This window comes from Anoplophora glabripennis, unplaced genomic scaffold, assembly GCF_000390285.2.
Source record: "Anoplophora glabripennis isolate ALB-LARVAE unplaced genomic scaffold, Agla_2.0 scaffold18, whole genome shotgun sequence".
In the NCBI taxonomy this organism is placed as follows: domain Eukaryota; kingdom Metazoa; phylum Arthropoda; class Insecta; order Coleoptera; family Cerambycidae; genus Anoplophora; species Anoplophora glabripennis.
Genome location: NW_019416221.1, coordinates 1,252,421 through 1,273,677, shown reverse-complemented (window position 1 = coordinate 1,273,677; position 21,257 = coordinate 1,252,421). Strand labels below are relative to the sequence as shown.

The following is a 21,257-nucleotide window of genomic DNA, read 5'->3' as shown; positions in this document are numbered from 1 at the left end:
TGGACAAGTTGGATAGTCTTTATAAAAACTATAGACTTTGTAGTGAACACTTTGAGTCCCAAATGTTTGCGAATAAAGATCGGAGCCGACTAAATTCAGACGCAACCCCAACACTATTTCCCACAATGGAAGGATCTTCAGGGTATTCGGCTACTACCGTAGTTTGCATAGATTATTCAAAGGCACGTGAAGAGTTAGACGACTCTTCGCTTTATATTTATTTTAAAGCGTACAAAAACGCTGATGGTGATATCTTCGGAAATTTGCACAATCCACATGACAAGTTTGTAGATTTTATTTCAAATTTGGAAATAATTTTCCAAAAAAATTTTGAAAAAATTATTTTAGAATCTGACATATGTACAAACTTTTNCGCATTGTGCGAGGTCAGGTTTTACAGTGGACCAGTTTCCAGTGCCGTGCAGAAGTGTATTTTTAAATCAATTTCGAACTGACCTTTTTGATTTTTTCTTTACAAAATTGTATTTGTAAGGGTCCCCTGTACATCCAGAATTTTTTTTTTTGGATAAGTTCTGAATCACCCTGTATAGAGGTAGGGCAAGGTTAATATAAACCAATAGATTACATTCTGTACATTTAACTTTTTACGACTAAGATTAGGGTTAAGTTGCGGATAAGTTAGGACTAATACTTTTTTATAAACCAACCATAAGTTTAATCAACCAAAATGAGTCTTGGCCTAAAAATTGATGTTTTATTTTATTTTATACAGAAGTAGGACATGGGCAATAGCCAGCAACCGGGAAGATTTACTGGACAAGTTGGATATTTATAAAAACTATAGACTTTGTAGTGAACACTTTGAGTCCCAAATGTTTACAACTCTGTTGAAGGAAATTAATAACTTATAAATATTTCAAATACAGCCCTGACTTTTCCTACCCAACTGACATTAGCAAGGTCAAATTTAATTTTGCGCGGGAAAGATGTAGTGATATTGCTGGTTGTTTTATCTGTCGTGCTCATGTCATGTATAATATTATTTTAAAACGACTGTTTAGCTGGTTGCCTAGCATAAATTTCGCATAAGTTAAAGTTAACTTGTTTTGCGTTATGCAAAATTTAAGGCTGTTCTTATTTATACAGGGTGATTCACAAATGGTGTCCAAAAATGAAACCTCGTATTGTTTGGTAACTATTAAGGGGAGTCTTTTCTATAAAATTTTTATCTAGGACGATTCGTTAAAAAGATACAGGGTGTTCAGCTTAAAAAAATATTTTTAATTTTTTTAAATAATTTAAAAACTAATAAGTGAAATAAATGATTTGAAATTGGGTACATGTATTTATGTGAACATTGTCCAAAATCTGAGGGATTTTCCTAAAATTTACTTGCTTCAGAGGCGGAGATACATGCTATCGGTGGCATATTTTTCTAAATAAAATAGTACTCCACTGCTTTACAGTAATAACCATGATATTTTCGAATTTATCTTTCAATTTTCTACAAATTACTACTCTCTTATGTTTCTCGAAAAAAGCCTGATTTTGGAGTAAAACGAACTGAAAACATTTTTACTTAAATGACATGACAGTAACCATGACCACCGCTGTAAACAATTTACAGATGCGGAGGCGGTTTTGTAAACGAATTCTGCAAGTCGTGTTGTGACTGCACATTACAAATTTAACATTTCCTTTTTAATGTGTTTCATAGGGTTAATCTATCTAATTATGAAGATAATTGCAAATTATTTTTTTTTATTATGATCCAGAGCCTCCCGCACCAGCCGCCGCTGAGTTTCCCTCATTGTACATAAATATTGCATATTGATATTCAATTCTGCCTTCTGCAAAAACACAAATTTAAAAACATTGAGCACGAATGTATTCAAAGACATTTCTGGCTAAAATTAAGTCCATTCCAACGTTGATCTAGTAACAAGCTAACTGCGGCCTCCATTTTGCCACGTGGTGGTAGGAAATAACTCTTTGTTTACGTTTGATAATGTCAAGTTTGTAACGCACTCTATTTTTACGACGGATATGTAGATACCTGTTGGCTGGCTTAACCCAGAAAAAATTCGAGCAGGGCACCATGTCAATGTCTGTCAGCGACACTTTTAAGGTTGAACGGTTTATTTATTTGTATAAGAATGTAATATTTACAGTAAAAGATGAAATATTCTCTCTTCTACCATCTCTTCTGAACGCCTCCTATGACGTAGATCTATTATTTTGCAACATGTTATTTATGCTAATCATTTTCATAATTTTTAACATTGAAACGTCAACGGTGTATCTTATCTGTTAATACTACTGTATTAAATGTAATTTAAGTCAATATTTGCTTGAATTATGAAAGGATATAAATTTACCTCACAGTACGTCAAACATAATTAATTTAAAAAAATGAGAACAAAATATGTTCGAATAGAAAAGTATTAATCATAAAGTTTCATAGAGAAATATAATACAATAGGGGCAATTATACACCTACATGTTTTGAACACATTTACAATTAGAGTTATTCTAACTTTTTTTTAAATTTAATTAGAAAATTCAATAGATATTAAAAAAATAATTTAATAGCAGCTGAAAAAGAAAAGCTTACAGATATATTTTACCATTTCTTACATAACGATTTTATATATGTTTAGTCAATTACAATAACAAAGTTTCCAAAATTTCCCAGTAAAACTTAATTCAATTTCTAACAAAAATTAAGCTTTGAAAATACGAGAACTGTTCAGATAATAACCGAACTTTTTGAATTATGCGCTAATGGAGATATTTAGTGATATGCAGTTGGCAGTATTGCGGTGTGTATAACCTCCTATGTAACAACATGTTCTTGAAACTGAAACTGGGGAAAACATTCACGGAAACGTTTCAACTTTTCAAACAAGCTTACGGTGATAACACTTTGGGTCATACACAATGTTACGAATGGTTTAAAAGTGGTCGTCAGTCAGTTGAAGATGATCCTCAACCAGGAAGGCCTTGGACTTCCATGTTCAGAAAGTCAATGATCTGGTGCGTGCAAATCGCCGATTGACTGTTAAAAAGATTGCAGAAGAGGTTAGCACCTCGATTGGGTCACGCCATGAAATTTGATTGAAAAATTGCACATGCAACGACATAGACAAAAGTTCAATCATCACAATGGATTGGCAAAGGATTTTCACGACCCAAGAAAGCACGGCAGTTTCGATCCAATGTTAAGGTGATGCTCACTGACTCGCAAGAAAATCCGCAAAATGAGACTAGAGTTGTGGCGAGACAACTCATGATTCTTGGACCATGACAATGCGCCCGCAGTCCTAATGTTCTCAATTTTCCTCAGTTTTGTGCCAAAAATCAGATTTCCTATTTCCGAAATTAAAATCAGTGCTGGGAGGGCACCGTTTTCAGCCACCAAAGCAAATTCGTCACAGACTTTAAATGCCATTTGAAATGAAGCTAACCAGGTGTGTTCTACGAAATGAAAACACTGCTGAGAAACGTGTGGAGTAAGGGAGAACAGTACTTTGAAGGAGACAACGACCAATAATGTATAAAATTAATAATAAAGCTAAAAAAAAATAAAGTTCGGTTATTTTCTGTACAGACCTCGTATGTTCTATTGAGAAATTATTTCACATCACATTAGACACACATATTTTGCAATAAATAAAGATAAATAGAAAGAAGTATCCTTATCACGTTTATATCATCCAATCAACTATAACGCACTTCGTATCCGTGCCAATTTTTGATGATAACCTTTCCCTATCACTTGCAGTACATCCTCTAGATCAGGGGTCGGCAAGTAATTTTGGGTAGGGTCCGGATACTTTTGAAAATTTTTAACGAGGTCCAAAAAAAATTTAATTTGCTTACTAACCATTAAGATTAAGTCAAGTTGCAATTAAAGCTTTAGCCGCACATAAGGTAAGTTCAAAACTGGTGTGGGACTGTTTACAAATGCTGGCTGAACTTGCCTCCATCAATACAGTCAGACTGTGTTGGGTGCCAGGGCACAAAGGCATTTGTGGAAATGAGAAAGCGGATGAACTTGCTAGGAAGGGATCCGAGACAGTGTTCATTGGCCCGGAGCCCTTCTGTGGCACATCTCCCAGTGTGGTCAGGCGGGCTCTGGGCAAATGGACAGAGACAGAACATAGGAAATACTGGACTTCAAGGCCAGGACATAGCCATTCTAAGGAGCTTATCCTTCGAAGGGAAGAGCGAATGAGCTACTGAGCTTGAATAGAATCCGGCTCAGGAGAGTAACAGGACTCATAACGGGACACTGTCACTTTAGGAAACATCTACATAAACTAAAGCTTGTAGACAGTCCGATCTGCCGAGGATGTGAATCGGCGAATGAAACTTCTCTGCATATCCTGGGCGAGTGCCCGGGATTTGCACGTAGCAGAATGGCGCTCCTTGGGAGACCCTATTTGGAACCCAAGGAACTGAGAGAAGCGTCAGCAAGGAAGCTTTTGGACTTTGTAAAAAGGACAAATCTACTTGCTGAATAGGACTAGTAGTGGGACGCACAATAGGCCTAATTAGGCCGCAGTGCTATGGGACTTTTAAAGGACCAACCACTAGATGAAGATAAAGATGAAGAACCATTAAGAACTCACACACTCACACAATTGTAAAATACTAGAAAAAATGATAAGATTGGCACTTAAACGTAAAAAACATTTTTTTAAACAATTTATTTGAGTAATTTATACTTTCAAAAAATTTTTGGCGGTCCAGTATTTTACCTTCCGCGGTCCGGATCTGGACCGCGGTCCGCCAGTTGCCGACCCTTGCTCTAGATGTTAAAACCATTTCTTAATCTCAGTGTTACAGGCGTGTTATTTTTATCACGCATAAAAATTGGTGAATTTGTAAGTTGAGATTATATTTTTTTAAACGTGTCAAGAACCTGACGAAATATGAATTGGAAACGTGCATTAATGATTAATCTCAGAAGGCCGTGTAATGTACAATAATATAGTTCAGTTCAATGTATAAAGATATGTGTATTTTTAAAGAAATCCTGTTAATAACGGTTACTTAAATAGGTTTAAAGCACCTTGTAAACCAATATAGGTTTTATTTAACGAATATGATGGTACAGTGGGTATATACAAGGTTTTTACTCAAAAATCTTAACATAAGTACAGTGACAGTTTGTTAGCCGTCAACGTCAACTAACAATATATAGGAATAAAACAAAATACGAGAATAGTAAATAGTACTCTCTCTACAACCTTATTTTATTTATTTTTAAAAATTGCTTTTACCACGCCCTTCTTAAATTTTCCATTAGCCGCCTATGTTTTGACCGACGGTATATCGATCGCAAATTAGGCCATGACCTATTTCCCGGAGGACTGTGGATAATGGAAAAGCCTTTAAAATTTACAAGAATACCTTTGCGCCTGATCGTAACGAAATGCACTGCACAGCGAGCCAGTGGCGGAAGCCACTCCAGAACCTAGTGATATTACCAACTTCTATATATAGAGAGACTTACAATACAAAATTTTCAATGAAACACACTATATATTTTTCGATATTCGGATTCCCACGTAAAATTTGCTATCAAATGTTGTGCCATTCATTCTACGGCAGAAGCAGTTTAAAAATCCTCTTTACAAAAATCAAATATTTTCACAAACAAATAAGTTACAGATCGTCATAGAAAACGACCGAAATTGGAGCATGTCTGTATCTCTTACAATGCCCCTTTTTAGTAGTGACGTCATATACGCCAAATAATAGGCAACCCCTTAGTACACATTGTCTTGAAGAATTTCACAGTATTTATACTAGATCGATTTTCGACCTTATGTACTTTGGACATAAGTGTTAAAAAATGGCTTCTTTGTCATGACCTTAAATATCGCGATATTCTGGTAATATTAGAAATATTTAAGAAGTCTCAAACCCCAAGTGACAAACTAATAGAATTATAGAATTATATAATTTATAGAACAATATTGACTTTTATAGTAATTAATAAATTAAAATTATATCAATATTACTGAGCAAGCGCAATAAAGATAATTTCATGTAAGGGTAGCCTCGCAACAGGATATCATTCAAGAAAAGTTTGGTTGTGGTTAAGAGTAAGTACGTCTATAATAAACCACTTGAAGAAACACGTTACAATAGCAAGAAATACAATACAAATACTTAGTAGAACTAGAAAATGACAAAATTAGACAAAAGAAGAGAAAATATGCTGATGATGACAGCGATAACATATCAACGAGATCTCACCTGTGTATGAGGCTATTCTTTCCGAGTATGAGCATTAGGAATAACACGGCTATTGTTGAATTTTTATTTTATTTATTTAATTTAGGAATATTCTTTTATACCTATCGCTTTTTGTAAGTTTTAAGCACATTAGTGTATCATCTATTTTACGAAACACGCATTGGTTGTTCTTAAATAATAATAATAATAATAGTAATAATAATATCTCTACTCCTCATTCTAATTACGAGAATTAGCCCATAAGTCGGAGACTTGTGCGGGAGAGGAGGCGGCATATTATTATTAGGCAGGCCGCATTTGCGCCCAGGAACGACTTAGGCCCTAACCACCATTCAGTGCATGAATGAGGGAAACCTGGAAAACCTCATTAATTAGGGGGGTGATCAAATGCCAACCGGTGTCAATCTCTCACATTGACCCAAGCCAACATACTTCCACCCTACCATACCTGCACAGAGGGTGCCAATCCTCCGTACAAGCATAGCTAATCTACGGTCTACCGGCCGCGGGAATCGAACCAGGGCAGAAATTTGCACACGATTAAAAGACTGACGCCTTAAACCGTGCGGCTATCGACCGACCTAAATACTTCTAAATCCTTGTAAAAATAAATTAATTTGAGGTTGTTCATTTTTATAGTATCTATGTAAATAGTACACAAGGGTCAGATTCGGTCTGTACAATTTCAACTATGAAAATTTGTTGCGGGTTGCCTAGATATGTGACGTCGCACTGAAAGAGTATATTGGACGAAGACATGGAAATGCAGTTTTCGCCATTCTACTTTTTCCGAAAATCGAGTTGGTGATGACTATGTTACTTTCTTTTATCTTTCTGAGAAAAAGCAGAATCTCCCCAAAAAAGCATACAAAAATTCAGATCCATTTTCGAAAATAGGGCCCCATGTTGGGCGCCATGTCTTCTTCTAAGGCCTGCTGGAAATCCAAATGAGTCCTGTATAAGCATTCTTCGAGCCGATCCATGGAGAGCCAGCCGAGGATGTCAATTCCAGGACTCATTTGGATTTCCAGAAAGCCTTAGAAGAAGACACTAATTTTCTAGTGCACCTTGTAATTTTAGCGCAGAATTCATAATACAAGCGCATACGGGGTGCTTCCTAAGAAATAATCTCAGACGAAAACGTTTTAAATTCCAAAACGAGGCTATTGCTAAAGGCTACCACACACGTAACGATAAATCCGCGCGATAATTTTTAAACTTTGGTCTACCTGGCTCACGCTGTAAGTAGTCAGTACCACCTAAGCGGAGCGAGTTGATAGAAATTTGCGCGGCGAGTATTTCCAATCTGAATAAAATTTTACGTACGCAAAGCGTTACCTAACCTGCGTCCAACAATCGCGCCCGACGAGCGTCCCGGTGACGTAGATCACTATTCTTGGACAGAAGCGCCTGGGAAAGCACATGACCGGCGCGCGCGGCTCTCGACACCGCCTCACCCTCGCCAAGTCACTTGCAGTTCAGTGCGCGATCCGTTCACAACTTCAACCAAGTAGTCTACAATACCCCGTGAAACAGAATGTCTCTCGCCGATCCCGTTGCCTTCTTGAAGGACTTCTTGGCCGGAGGCATCTCCGCCGCTATCTCCAAGACATGTGTGGCCCCCATCGAACGCGTCAAGCTGCTCCTGCAAGTCCAGCACATCTCCAAGCAGATCGCAGAGGACAAACGCTATAAGGGTAAGAGGGTTTTGTGCGAATGTCGATTTTAGCGTTACGGAAGGTCGCGCGGCGCAACTCCCGCTGCGATAGCCATTTTAGAACCGTTCCTTTTCGGATGTTACATAACACTTTTCCAAAAAACCTCGTTAAATTAGAAGATCACATGATTTGAATTCCTAAAAACCATCGCTATCTTATCTCGGTAATCTCCAGTGGTAAATTAATTTCTTTTTCATTCTATCATGTCGCGCTGCGAATTAATCTAAAGCCAAGGACGATTAATTGAGTGCGACCTTGTGGCAACCGCCCATCGCAATAGAAATTGCATCGGGCCAGTTCGAATTGGCTTTTGAACTTATTGATGGAAGCGAAGGTAACGCAGGGATCTGCCGCTGAATCACGGGTCGATATTGAACTGGATACCAATGAGAAACCTTGCCAACTGTGTCTCTAGGACACGTGCGAGATTACGTAAAACGGACATGTTAAAGTTAAATTCGCTGGCAATATTAGAATCGGTGCGAAAACGCCCTTTCGCAGATATTCGAATACAGATAAATAGACCGCGCTGAAATTTCTGACACTTAGTGTTAACCTCTAGAATCACCTAAGTTACGTAACTTCACTTAATGACAGAGATAAAGATAAAGTTTATCGCTCGATTTATCATTCATAGTTGCTGTTATGTTACATAATAGCAATTTGCGCACAATCCGATCGCGTAATACTTTTCAAATGATAATTTACACAAGAACATTTTTACAATATATCAAATATATTTTGTCATACACTTAAAAAGTATTAAAATCAGTAAAAAATTTATATTCTGAATATTTGTCATCATAAACAAATCTAGTCCCAAATTAAAAATTACCTTATCTGTCACATGTGTACACTTCCTGTTAAAAGTTTGCAACGTTTCGAAAAATCGAAAACTTGAAATGTACTTTTAGAATAAGTTAACAATGTAATAATAATTGAATAAAATTGCACAATCATAAATGTATGTAAGTTTGTATAGAAAGGCCTCGGGAAATCCATCTGTGTGTGACACATTAAAATGCCATGCTATTTCCGTTGCATCCCCTGTCTGTAAATCTTTGAAGTTGTAAGTGTATCCTTTATAAAAGTTTTTTATATGAATGTTATTCCAGTAAACATTTGTCACTTAACATCTCGTCTCATGTTTTACAAAGTAAATAACAAAATTTAGGGACATGACACAAAATATGTAGGAAAAATAAACAATGATGTCAACGTGTAGGTGTAGACCTCAGTGACTGCATTTTGTCGAAAAACACCGAGTAAAATATCCACGCAACAATTGATTGTTCTCACATAATTTTTAATGAATTGTACACCATTTTAGTTGAATTCATAAGTCAGTAATTTGTGCTACACAAATAAAATTACTAACAAGCATCTAGAATCTAGACAATGGAGTAGTTAGTTTTCCAATGCCAGTATTTGATTTTCGATTTTATTGTTTGATATTCATACATTATTTTATTGTAATATTATCAATTGTATAATTAAATTTTACTTTACTACAACTCTATTTTCTGTTATTATTACTGTTTATTGAATATACAAAAATAAATAGGAAAATAAACGTAAAAATTGAAACAGTAAAACGACCCGAAGCGAATAAATTATTTTACTCATTTTATTATCACTTATTAATTTTACGTAATTATCTACTATTGTTATCGTTATCACACTCGTGACTGCTCGTGCAGCTTTTGATTTTGATAATTTGATCCACGCCTAGTTATCTTCCCAGAAAAAATTATATCTACGCGATATTATAGAAAGCTTCAGACTAGGTTACGTAATATAATGTTTCTCATTAAACTGCGCATAAATAACGATAAAACAATTGTACACTAACTTTGGCTTTTGATAAAAAATGCACTTGACGTCGTATCGCGCTATTTTAGATACGAATTACAAAAGTAAATTCCAACATAAGTGGGTTAAGATAAATAATAATTTATACATTACGTATCGCGTCAGGAACCATTAAAAAGGAACAGTAGAAAAAAGCATACAGGCTGTCTTACGGTGACGGCCCATTAGAATATTTCACACTACTTCGATAATTTTGAAAATCTGGGACCTCGGATTTTTGGAGGTGCTGTTTTTAAATAAAATAATACCATTGTAACTTGTAACACTTACCAGAAGTCGCCATCTCCTTACGTATTTTAAATGGAACACCCTATATATTATTGCATTATCGACAAGACAAATTAAAAATAAGTCAAAAATTAAACTTCTCTGTACCTAAATCTGACCGTTTTCGAGATAATCGACATTTTATAAAAATTTTGACAGATGCAAGAGCTTCAAAAATTGCTTATATTTTTCTTTGTTCTAGAAGCTTTCACTTGGTTTTTGGAACAGACAAAGAACATAAGATGCATTATCTTCCACTATCAAAATTACCTGAAGAAAATTATACCAAGTGAATCATTTTTTACGTTATTCATTTTACAAATGAAAAAGAACGATTAATGAAATGATTTTGGTTACTAATCCATTGGAAGATCTTATAATCATTATTTTTTAATATATGTTTTTAACGTAATATTCTTGAGAATGTAATATGGTGCAAAAACTACAGGGTGTTCCATTTGAATTTAAAAAGTTTTGCCAGTTTTAAGATTTCAAAATGTAATGTAAAAAATGCTTCACTTGGTATAATTTTCTTAAGGTAATTTTCGAGGTAATTTTGATAATGGAAGGTAGTACATCTTATACTCTTTGTGTGTTCCTAAAAACAAGTAAAAGCTTCCAGAACGAAGAAATATATACGGAATTTTCGAAACGCATGCAGCTGCCAAGATTTTTATAAAATGTCGGTTATCTCAAAAACGCTTAGATTTAGGTACAGGGAAGCTTTAACACGTGAGGTATTTTTATTTTATCTCGTCGATAATGCAATGATATACAGGGTGTTCCATTTAAAATAAAAAAGTAGAGGCGACTTCCGGTGTAACCGGAAGTGCTACAACAATGGCATTATTTTTTTTTAAGAGAGCACCCCGAAAACCCCGGGGTACAAATTTTCAAAATTCAAATCGAAGTAGTCTCTGAAATAATTCTAATGGGCCATCACCGTAAGACAGCCTGTATATTCTCACTTTTTACTTATCAAAGTCAATAAGCATGTAAGTGATTCACAGACTGATAAAAAAAAGTCATGGTAAAAATAGAATTTCTCAGATGCGGCTTGCCAACGGAATGAATGAATGCTTTTTTTCTTCAAGCGTATAATAATACTTATATTATATAGTGCAACACCTCCTTTAGAAGCAGCATATTGTTTAACTAGTACAAATATTTTTCATTTTTTAACTAGTAAAAAAATGTAACAATGTGTAGGTAAGTATCCTAGCAACGAATTAAAGATTCAAGAAGCTTTGACGTTTCATTAAGTGTCAGTTGAAATTTGATGTCGCGTCGGGTCGTTTTTAAAATGTCTGAAGAAATGCAGTGCACACCACCAGAATTACTGGAAATTGCAAATACATCAGTGGCAACACTTATACCAACAAAGTCGAGAAAAATTTATGAAAATGCTTATGATAAATTCATAAATTGGGCAAAAGAAAATAATGCACATATTTATTCAGAAAATGTGATGATAGCATATTTTACAAGATTATCCAGAACACTGAAAAGTTCAACTTTATGGGCGCAATATTCAATGGTAAAATCTAAATTAAACATAGAACACAATGTAAATATTGAGAAATATTCAAAATTAATTACATTTTTGAAACGACAAGGTGAAAATTATAAACCAAAAAAGTCGAAAGTTTTGTCTAAAAAAGAATTTGACGAATTCCTGAATAAAGCACCTGATGATAAATATTTAGCAACCAAGGTATGTACTTTTTAAATTATAGGTAGATATATATTTAACCTTTTTATATTTGTAATACAAAATTTTGTTATAATTTGTAAACTTCAAGTTATTTTATAGTATCCATTACGAGAATAATAAACAATTTTCGGAAATAAAGATAGCTCATTGGAAGAATGTTGTAAAAACTCATAAATATAGATGTCTTAAAATTACGTCATGTTTTAGAATTTCCTTGCATTTTCCAACTTTTTTTATTGTTACAAAATTAATAATTCTATATTTTTTAGGTTGCACTAATATTTGGAGTCACAGGAGCTTGTAGATGCGATGAACTCATTCAAGTAAAAGTTAATGATGTAAAAGATTTGGGAAATATAATATTAGTAAATATTCCCAATACAAAAACTAAAAAACATCGTTCATTTACCATAATTGGAGAGTTTTATTTAAATTTATACAGAAAATATGCTACTCTTCGGCCAAAAGACATAACTTTTGATAGATTTTTTATTAAATATCAAAATGGCCATTGTCATCGTGTTGTAATGGGCATACATAAAATTTCAAAAGTGCCAAAAGATGTTGCATCATTTTTAAGGTTGCCAAATCCACATGAATATACGGGGCATTGCCTTAGAAGAACCTCGGCAACTATCTTAGTTGATAATGGTGGAGACATTACAACCCTAAAGCGACATGGTGGATGGAAATCTACCAGCGTCGCTGAAGGATACATTGAAGATTCTGTAAACAATAAGAAACAGATAGCGATGAAAATATTAAACCCATTAGAGTATAATGAACCAAGTACATCAAGCGAAACTGTAAATATTGATCCTGAAAATAATTTAATCGAAGACTTTTCTGTTAATAATGGTACAATTGTTAACACTGAAACTGAGAACCTTATTACAAGTAACGTATTCAACGACAGAACTGTAAACTTTGAAAAAAAGACAGCCAGCAGCGCTTTAAATATCAACAACTGTACCATACAAAATTGCACATTTAATATTCATGTTAATAAATAAAGTTTGATGATAGACATGTAGGTAATTTAGATGTTTATTCGTTTAATTCAAATTAAAGAAAAATAATTGTTACATTTGTTTTTTTATTCATGAATAAAGTGGTTAAAACTGTCATGTTTAATTAATCAATAAAATGTATAAAATGTATAAAATAAATAGTATTACCTACCTACTGATTTTATTTTGTGCTGAGATTGAACATCGCGTTATCCGCTATAAATTTTCAAAATTAGTAATTTTTTATATTCACGCTTGAAGAAAAAATAGTATATGTCACTCGGAGTGGAAGGCTCATTATGTGTTTTGCCCAATTTGCTCAGCCTCGGCTAACGCCTCGGCGAGCAAACTTTTGGGCTCAACACATAATGATCGCCTTCTACTCCTAATAACATAATATACTATTATTAATGAATTTTTAGGAAAAATAATGTTTATTAATATTAATATGCACCAAAAAAAAAACACGTAATACACTAATATGCTCCAGAAAGCATAATTATAATACATACTTGCATAATTAAGCAAATGATTATGAACTTTAATAAAAGGAATTTTATTTACAATTTGCAGATATTAAGGTGTAGGTGCTACTTTTTGCAATAGCCAAAATAATTAGATAGTATGTTTTGCTCCATTCAATCAGCAGGATATTATTATTGTACCAAATCTGTCTAATGTTACTACTGTGTATACAACAAAACCACAGAGTACCCAATATCTGTGACAAAACTATTCTGATCAAATAACTTACGGCACGTGTATGTGTCGATACAGTGACTAAAAACTGTAAATTAAATTTCATACCTTTTTTCTTTATTACGTCATAGAGTAGGTATAATCAAAGTCCAAACATAAATAATAAAATTCATAATCTATTTGCAATTTAATTACACTGGCTATGAATTTCACGTCTTGGATCTTGGATATATAAACTAATAGATGAAATTGGTTCGACTTACCGTTTATTGAGCTGAAGAAATGTGCAGCAGTCACTGACAAGTTCTTGGATGTCGGGGCACACGAAGTATTTTTAATTTGTCACTCACTAGACAACTTTAACACATTTCATTTATTGTCACTTATTTACGAAGAAAATAAATACGTTTATTAATTAATCACAATTACCGAATTTAAACTCGTATGCATCACATAACCACCATACTACCGACTTCGTTTGATATCGCGTGGGTGTGGTGACTGAAAATGATGAAATGGAAACCAACGGAAACTCAATCTATTGCGCTTTTGTTTCTTTGACGTAATTTTCGGGTAGCTAGATTTCGTCCTCGTCTTGTGAGACATGTAAACATTGCAAAACTGAGGTTATTAAATTATTTATTGTTGCGAAGTTAATAATAAGGTATTATAGTGTACCCCATTTTACAAAACGATAACGCTGAATTTCGTCCCTCAGGTATGGTAGACTGTTTCATCCGCATTCCCAAAGAACAAGGAGTTTTGGCTTACTGGCGTGGTAACACCGCCAACGTCATCAGGTACTTTCCCACCCAGGCCCTCAACTTCGCCTTCAAGGACAAGTACAAGCAGGTCTTCTTGAGCGGAGTCGACAAGAAGACCCAGTTCTGGCGTTACTTCTTGGGCAACTTGGCTTCTGGTGGTGCCGCTGGTGCGACGTCGCTCTGCTTCGTATACCCTCTCGATTTCGCCAGAACCAGGTAAGACAAAACGATATTTTACTTATTTTAACGATGCAATTTAAATTAATATTAATAAATGCATAATCATGGCATTAAGTCTTTAGTACTTTGAACCTGCCTTGTTGTAAAAAATATATATTATTGTCTTTTTAATTATGGGAGTGACAAATGTTATGTGTTATGAAAAATAAGACTTCTGCGTCAGCCGAAACCCATTGCTGACGCTTTTAAATCCTTCCCAAAAAATCACGAGACTTAATCGAGTTTTTAAATTAGGTTTGAGTGCGTATTTTTGTGAGTTAGGTATCGTCATCGGTACTCTGCATAATGCCTTGAATTCAGTACAAAGGTCGGATCGAAGCAAGGCCACGGACTGTTTTTGCCAAGTAATGCTATAACAGAAATAGCAAACGTAATTATTCCTGTCAGAATTTTACTTTTAATGTAGAATGATATATAGTAGTGTTCAAGGATATCATAAAAAAAAAATAGGAAATACTGTTTTTGGGAGAAAATATAATTAATTCTGATTAGATTCATTTTGATGAAAAATTGAATGAAACAGGGCATTTAATACAGTAGCAGAAAAAATTGAGAACGATCTTCAAATTTTCAAAATATCGCTGTATGATAAAAGTTCTAGTCTCATTGTGAGAATAACTTGCAGACCCGTAAGCAATCGATAACGATCGTAGCAACTTGCTGACCTACAATATAATATTATTTTAAAAATGTGAAAATCCAATATAATCCAGTTGTTGAGTTGAATTTAAAAAGTCGACCTCCATCAGTTTTCGATTACAAAAGTAAAAAGGAAAACCGATATTTTCAGTTTGTTTATTAATCCCAAACGATAGAACCTGGGTCAAAATTGTTTTCATGGTTATATCTCGCATTTTTTTCTTAAGATAACCGAGATCTTCATTGTGCAGTTCGGAAAACGAGCACTTGGTATATTGGATATAATTGGCCCCATTAAAACAAATGCACATAATGTATACCAGTATTTTCTGGAAATCTCCAATATATTTTTCTCTGTAACTGACTTGGAGTTTGCACCGTTCAATCCTACATACAGGGTGTACCATTGAAAACTTTGCACCCGGCTTATTTTGAACTACGTTCCAAAATATTAAAATTGCCGCGACACGTCAATTTTGTTTTCGAGGGGGACACATTTTAGCATTAAATACAGACTCGCCAGAACAACCCCCTTCACGGGGGCGCATTCAACTTTAGAATCTTAAATGGCACTCTAGGTCGAGTGACACCTCATTCGAAAGTGTTTTTAATTCTGGTTGTCATCATGTAATTTTTTTCAATTTTAGTTCACCTGTTGTTGAAAAAAAAATTACTTGTATAAAAGACAAAGACATTTAATTAATTGTCAAAATGCCAAAGGGAAAACTATAAAAAGTTTCAATAGTAGTTTTTTATTTTCCACTAATCCTGTTTCACGGAACTTTTGAACCAAACTGGCGACGTAAACATCGGAGGTGCGTTTATTTGCTTGACACTGATTAAAAATTCTAGCCGTAAGCTGTGCATTATCATTGTTTTTAAAATAGAGAGAAATTATTTCAACCCTTTCGTCATCAGTCATTTTTAGAATTAATAATTACTAAACACACTTCTGCTAAACACTTTTCTTTGAGAACTGAATAGCGACTGAAATATATTGACTGGTAAATTTGTTATCAGTACCAATTTTTTTTTTCATTATTCGAAATACCTTTATTTGTAGTTTTTACAGTGAAAATAAATTGAAACTTTTTATAGTTTTCCCTTTGGCATTTTGAACAATTTATTAAATGATTAATACAAAATTGTCTTTTATTTCTAAGCATAAGTAATTTTTTTTTCAACAGCAGATGAATTAAAATTGAAAAAAACACTTTCGAATGAGGTGTCACTCGACCTAGAGTGCCATTTAGGAATCTAAAGCTGAATGCGCCCCCGCGAAGGGGGTTGTTCTGGATAGTCTGTATTTAACTCTAAAATATGTCCCCCTTGAAAACAAAATTGACGTGTCGCGGTATTTTAATATTTTGGTACGTAGTTCAAAATAATCCGGGTGCAAAGTTTTCAATGGTACACCCTGTATATACAATTTATTGCTCGCTAATTACGTTACTTTGTCTGTTATGGATACGTTATTCATTTCAGTGTTAGAAACGAGAGGTAGATATTTAAATGGTACTACTAATACATTTAAAAAATATATTATTGCAATTTTTTCGTTATGTAACGCGGGTAAAAGTAATTTTAAAGGATTTATCGCTAGCCTACTAATAAATAACTACACGTGCCAACTGTTCTGGCAAAGCGCGCGCAATTGTTATGTTTTTGTAGTTCTTGTAACCTTAAAGTACAAGGTGAAATTGAAGGCAATGTCACTTGATAACTTTCAACTGTTACTACAATGGTACCGATTACCTCAGAGCCGGCTCTAGGTAACCCGGGTTGTTAATAATTTTGAAAACGTACGTAATCAATTTGTTTTTAATTGGAATAATAGAATTAAATCAATTCAAGTTAGTTTTACTTTTTGCAAGATTTTATAAATAGAAAGCAATAATATTTAACGATTTCATACAGTTTAATATTACACTTTGTCGATGTTAAAATCGAGTTATCTCTGATAAATTACGTTCTCCGAATTTTAGTTTCAACATTCGTTTGTCCTTGAATGAGTGACACCATATTGGCGCTATTTATTTTTAATTAAAAATATGTATAAACATTTTGTTTTATATCTTTCATACTTTTGTGAGCATTTAAATGACATTTTAATACAATTTTAAGCTAATTCCGATTCCGAATCATATCTTTATATCAAGATATTTTTATTATGTGATTTAACTAACAGGTAAACTAAAGAAGGATAAATCATTTTGTTGTAAAAATGCACGTTCCAGATAATTATTATCACTTTGCTGGCAGATGAAACCAGTTATAGTGAAATTATCACCATCGTTTGCAATGTAATAATAATTGAAAGAGATAAGAATGGCGTCGAACCAGTACTTACGATTAAATAATCAATGTAGGAATCCACATTGGCGGATTCTAGTGTAACACGTAGAACACTTATTATAACAGTACTAAAATAACCGAAGCACGCTGTTTAAAAATAAACTCATACAGACGTCATAGATGAATGTGTTTCAGTGCTCAATGAAAATTAGAGCAAAAAATTATATATTTTTTACCCGCACGGGCTCAAACAAAATTGGAATTGGATCTTAATGGCATTATATTTTTTCTACGTGATGATTATGCCAGGGTCGGCTTCAGCCGAAGTGTACCGAAAAAAAAAGAAAACTTGCGTATATTTCCAGAAACCTGATTTGTCCATATTGAAGAAAGACATGCCCAATACACTTGTTTTACTATATTTACTAGTTTTTATTGATCACGAGCCTTACATTAAATAAATATGTATTTTTCAAAACCGTTTTTGGTCCCTTATATTCTCTATAATTGCTAGAATGTGGTTTTATAGATAAACGTACACAAGGAGTTTTGTCCAAAGAAATGATTTAAAATATAGTTAGTAGAGGACACTGTACAGAATGTAACTTTAAGTGGAGGTCAATTTTTTAGGGGTAATAATACATTCCCCCCCCTAATACGATTCTGATTTTTTTTTTTAATTAAATCAGTCGGTTTATAATTTGTTTTTTAAAATACACTTTAATTCTTGTGTTCGCCACCACTGTAATATTCATACATGAATTGTTGACAACCTACAGTGAATGCGGAGAGAGATAGTGTAGGTCAACGGTCTAACTATGAAATTGAAGTTAAATTATTAAACAGAAAACAATTCGTTATTAAATTCCAAACGAACTCCGTATCCCGAGATCCACATAGTTAAAAGTGACAGGTTACACATTTAAGAGATTATAAGAGCTTTGAATGCCAATACAATATAGGACTGGAACAAATCCAGAGAAATTTATGTGAGTAAACAGACTATGTATTTTTGTGTATTTCATTTAGGTTACTTGTTAAGTAACTGGTGGACATTCACTCACTCTATTATTTGAGGTTACATTAGCTTGTCCAGAGGCGAGGTACGAAAATTACTTAAAAAAAAGGTTAAAAAAATAGTTTATCATGGAATTTGACAAAATAAACTATTGATACGTGATTGTAAAGGGTAAAGGAACATTTTTTTATCTCTGACCATTGCAAGCAATACATAAAAGATTACAATTGTACGTAGTTCATATTGAAAACATTTAAACAAAAAACCAAACACGTTATAACAAGAAACGTGTCAAAAATGATACAAAATCGCGCTACTCTCCAGTACAATGCTCTAGAATATTTTTACTTACCTTATTTTTCTTTTTTTAGGTTGGCTGCCGATGTAGGCAAAGCTGGAGCAGAAAGAGAATTCACAGGATTAGGTAACTGCCTTGTAAAGATCTTCAAATCTGATGGTCTTGTTGGTTTGTACCGTGGCTTTGGAGTGTCCGTACAAGGTATCATCATCTATCGTGCCGCCTTCTTCGGCTTCTATGACACCGCCAAGGGTATCTTGCCCGATCCCAAGAACACACCGATCGTCATTTCTTGGGCTATTGCTCAGGTATGTACTTTGACCCCGATTTAATATCATTATTTTGTCCCCGGAGGACTTCACCCACTATTTTCTGTTACAGACCGTCACCACTGTCGCCGGTATCATTTCATATCCCTTCGACACCGTGCGTAGGCGTATGATGATGCAGTCCGGACGTAAGAAGACAGAAATCGTCTACAAGAACACTGCTCACTGCTGGGCCACGATCGCTAAGACTGAAGGTGGTGCCGCCTTCTTCAAGGGTGCGTTCTCTAACATTCTCCGTGGTACCGGTGGCGCCATCGTACTCGTCATGTATGACGAAATTAAGAAGGTTATCGTTTAATTTCCACCGCTGCTCCTGTCGTGCATTGATACAACACTCCAGTCGACTTCCTTAGGGAACTTTTTAGTCAAATTCAACAAGCAATCGCCTCAAGTTGTGTCCCTCCCAGCCTGATCATTCCGGGTGGGATTAACCCGTTCAAGGGTCCCACGTCTTTGGTTTTCGCTGACTCCCATCCTCTACAGCATTCTGAGGGGCACAACTCGAGGCCACATTGTATATAGGTGTACATTTAATTTATTTTAAATTATGACTAAGTGAACGAACCCGGGGCCGAAAATGGACTCTTTCAACAACAAGTAGAAGTATGACTCAGTTCTTTGTAGGTATTTATTACTGTTTAAGTTGTGCGGATCGCCAATCTATTGTTATTTAAGTTATAAAGCACTACGTAACTAAGTAACAATTCCGTTACCTGTTGATAAAAATATTTTAAATTTGTATCATCAAGGCTTTGATGGTAAAAAAATAAAAAACAAAAACATCGAGTGTGGCTTTTATTCACTTAACCTCAATCATTATTTGATGAATTTGTTTTAGTGTCGCTTCTTTCCGATAAAACCAAATTCTCTATTAAAAAACAAATTGTTGACGCCGATCATGGCTGTAACGTAACTTTTCAAGTTTAGAATGCGAGGAAGTTTATAATTCTAGGAAAAATACTTTCAGCATTAATATTTACGGAACATTTTTATAAATAGCTAGGTAGTTATGTAACGTAAGTGCTATGTGCCAAAATTTTTGCTAAGAGTATTAATAAATCACCACGCATTGTAAATGCACCAAAAAAGATTCAAAAAAATATATTAATAGAATCATTATACAGGGTGGTTGAAAAACATGTGTACAACTTTAGAGATTCCTTTGTTCGAAATATGTCAATTTAATCAACTTACCTATGCACAAAAGGCAAAGCCCACTGAGATAAATAACCCAACAATGAGGTTATAACGACATTCGATGGATTTATCTTTCACTTTCGTACTTAGAACGAAATGGAAAGACTGAAGTTGTTTCCAGTTTCACCTAGTGTGTCAAGCTTTCATATCAGCAGGTCACTCTCTGCCAGTAGGTACAAAACATTGTTTTGTAGTAATGACATACTTTATAGAATTTCCGAAATTTTTCTGTGATTTTTGAGACTGTATTTAGGTGAAAAATGGTCCTACCGGGAATTAAAAAAAGGCATTTTGAAGCTCTAAGATTCTAGTTTTTAAATCTTTCGGACGAAATTTTTTAGAAGCTACAGTTATCATGCAATTCTAATAGCGCGACAAAAAAATTTTGCACATTTTCTTTTTTTTCTTGAGTCTATGGACTTCTTTTGGAAACTTTGGACATGGAAAATTTTTTTTCAGCTAGGCGCTTGTTTATTCAGCTTCAATTTCCTTTTTTTTTAATTTCGATACGGCCATTTTTCATTGATATATCAGACTTTTAATGGAAAAGGATCCTTTTGTCTTCAATCATCGATATCTTGGCGACAAATGGTCCTACAGAGAATTGAAGGACAGTTTCGAAAACTGCAATAAATTTTCTAACATGCTGCCGCAACTTTTCCGAAAAAATTTTTTCTCATCTTTTACTTGAAATTTAAAAAACAAGAAAAAAAAATGGTAATTTGTGGTTTTTTAGTAAATATACGGCTAAATTAGAAATATTCACGAAATGACTAGCGTTAATCATGACTTTGACAGTTCGATGTACCCAGAAGAACCCTGTGAAGTTTCATCTCGATCTAACTAACCGTTTCTTTGTTTCAAACAGTAAAACTTTAAAAAAAAATTAAAGGGTCACTTTTTTTGAGCTTAAACACTATAATCATGATTAAAATGGGAAATTTTTTTTTTTCGGTTTTTTCATAT

At 34.2% G+C, this 21,257-nt stretch overlaps 1 protein-coding gene across 1 annotated transcript; it reads left to right on the top strand.

The window, feature by feature from the left end:
- The first annotated feature begins 7,688 nt into the window (after window positions 1-7,688).
- Window positions 7,689-19,880, top strand: LOC108908257 (ADP,ATP carrier protein). Its single transcript, XM_018712226.1, has 4 exons — window positions 7,689-7,928; window positions 14,230-14,491; window positions 18,839-19,073; window positions 19,147-19,880. The coding sequence occupies exons 1-4, from the start codon at window positions 7,769-7,771 to the stop codon at window positions 19,390-19,392; spliced, it is 903 nt and encodes a 300-aa protein (XP_018567742.1). The 5' UTR covers window positions 7,689-7,768; the 3' UTR covers window positions 19,393-19,880.
- The last annotated feature ends 1,377 nt before the right edge of the window (window positions 19,881-21,257 follow it).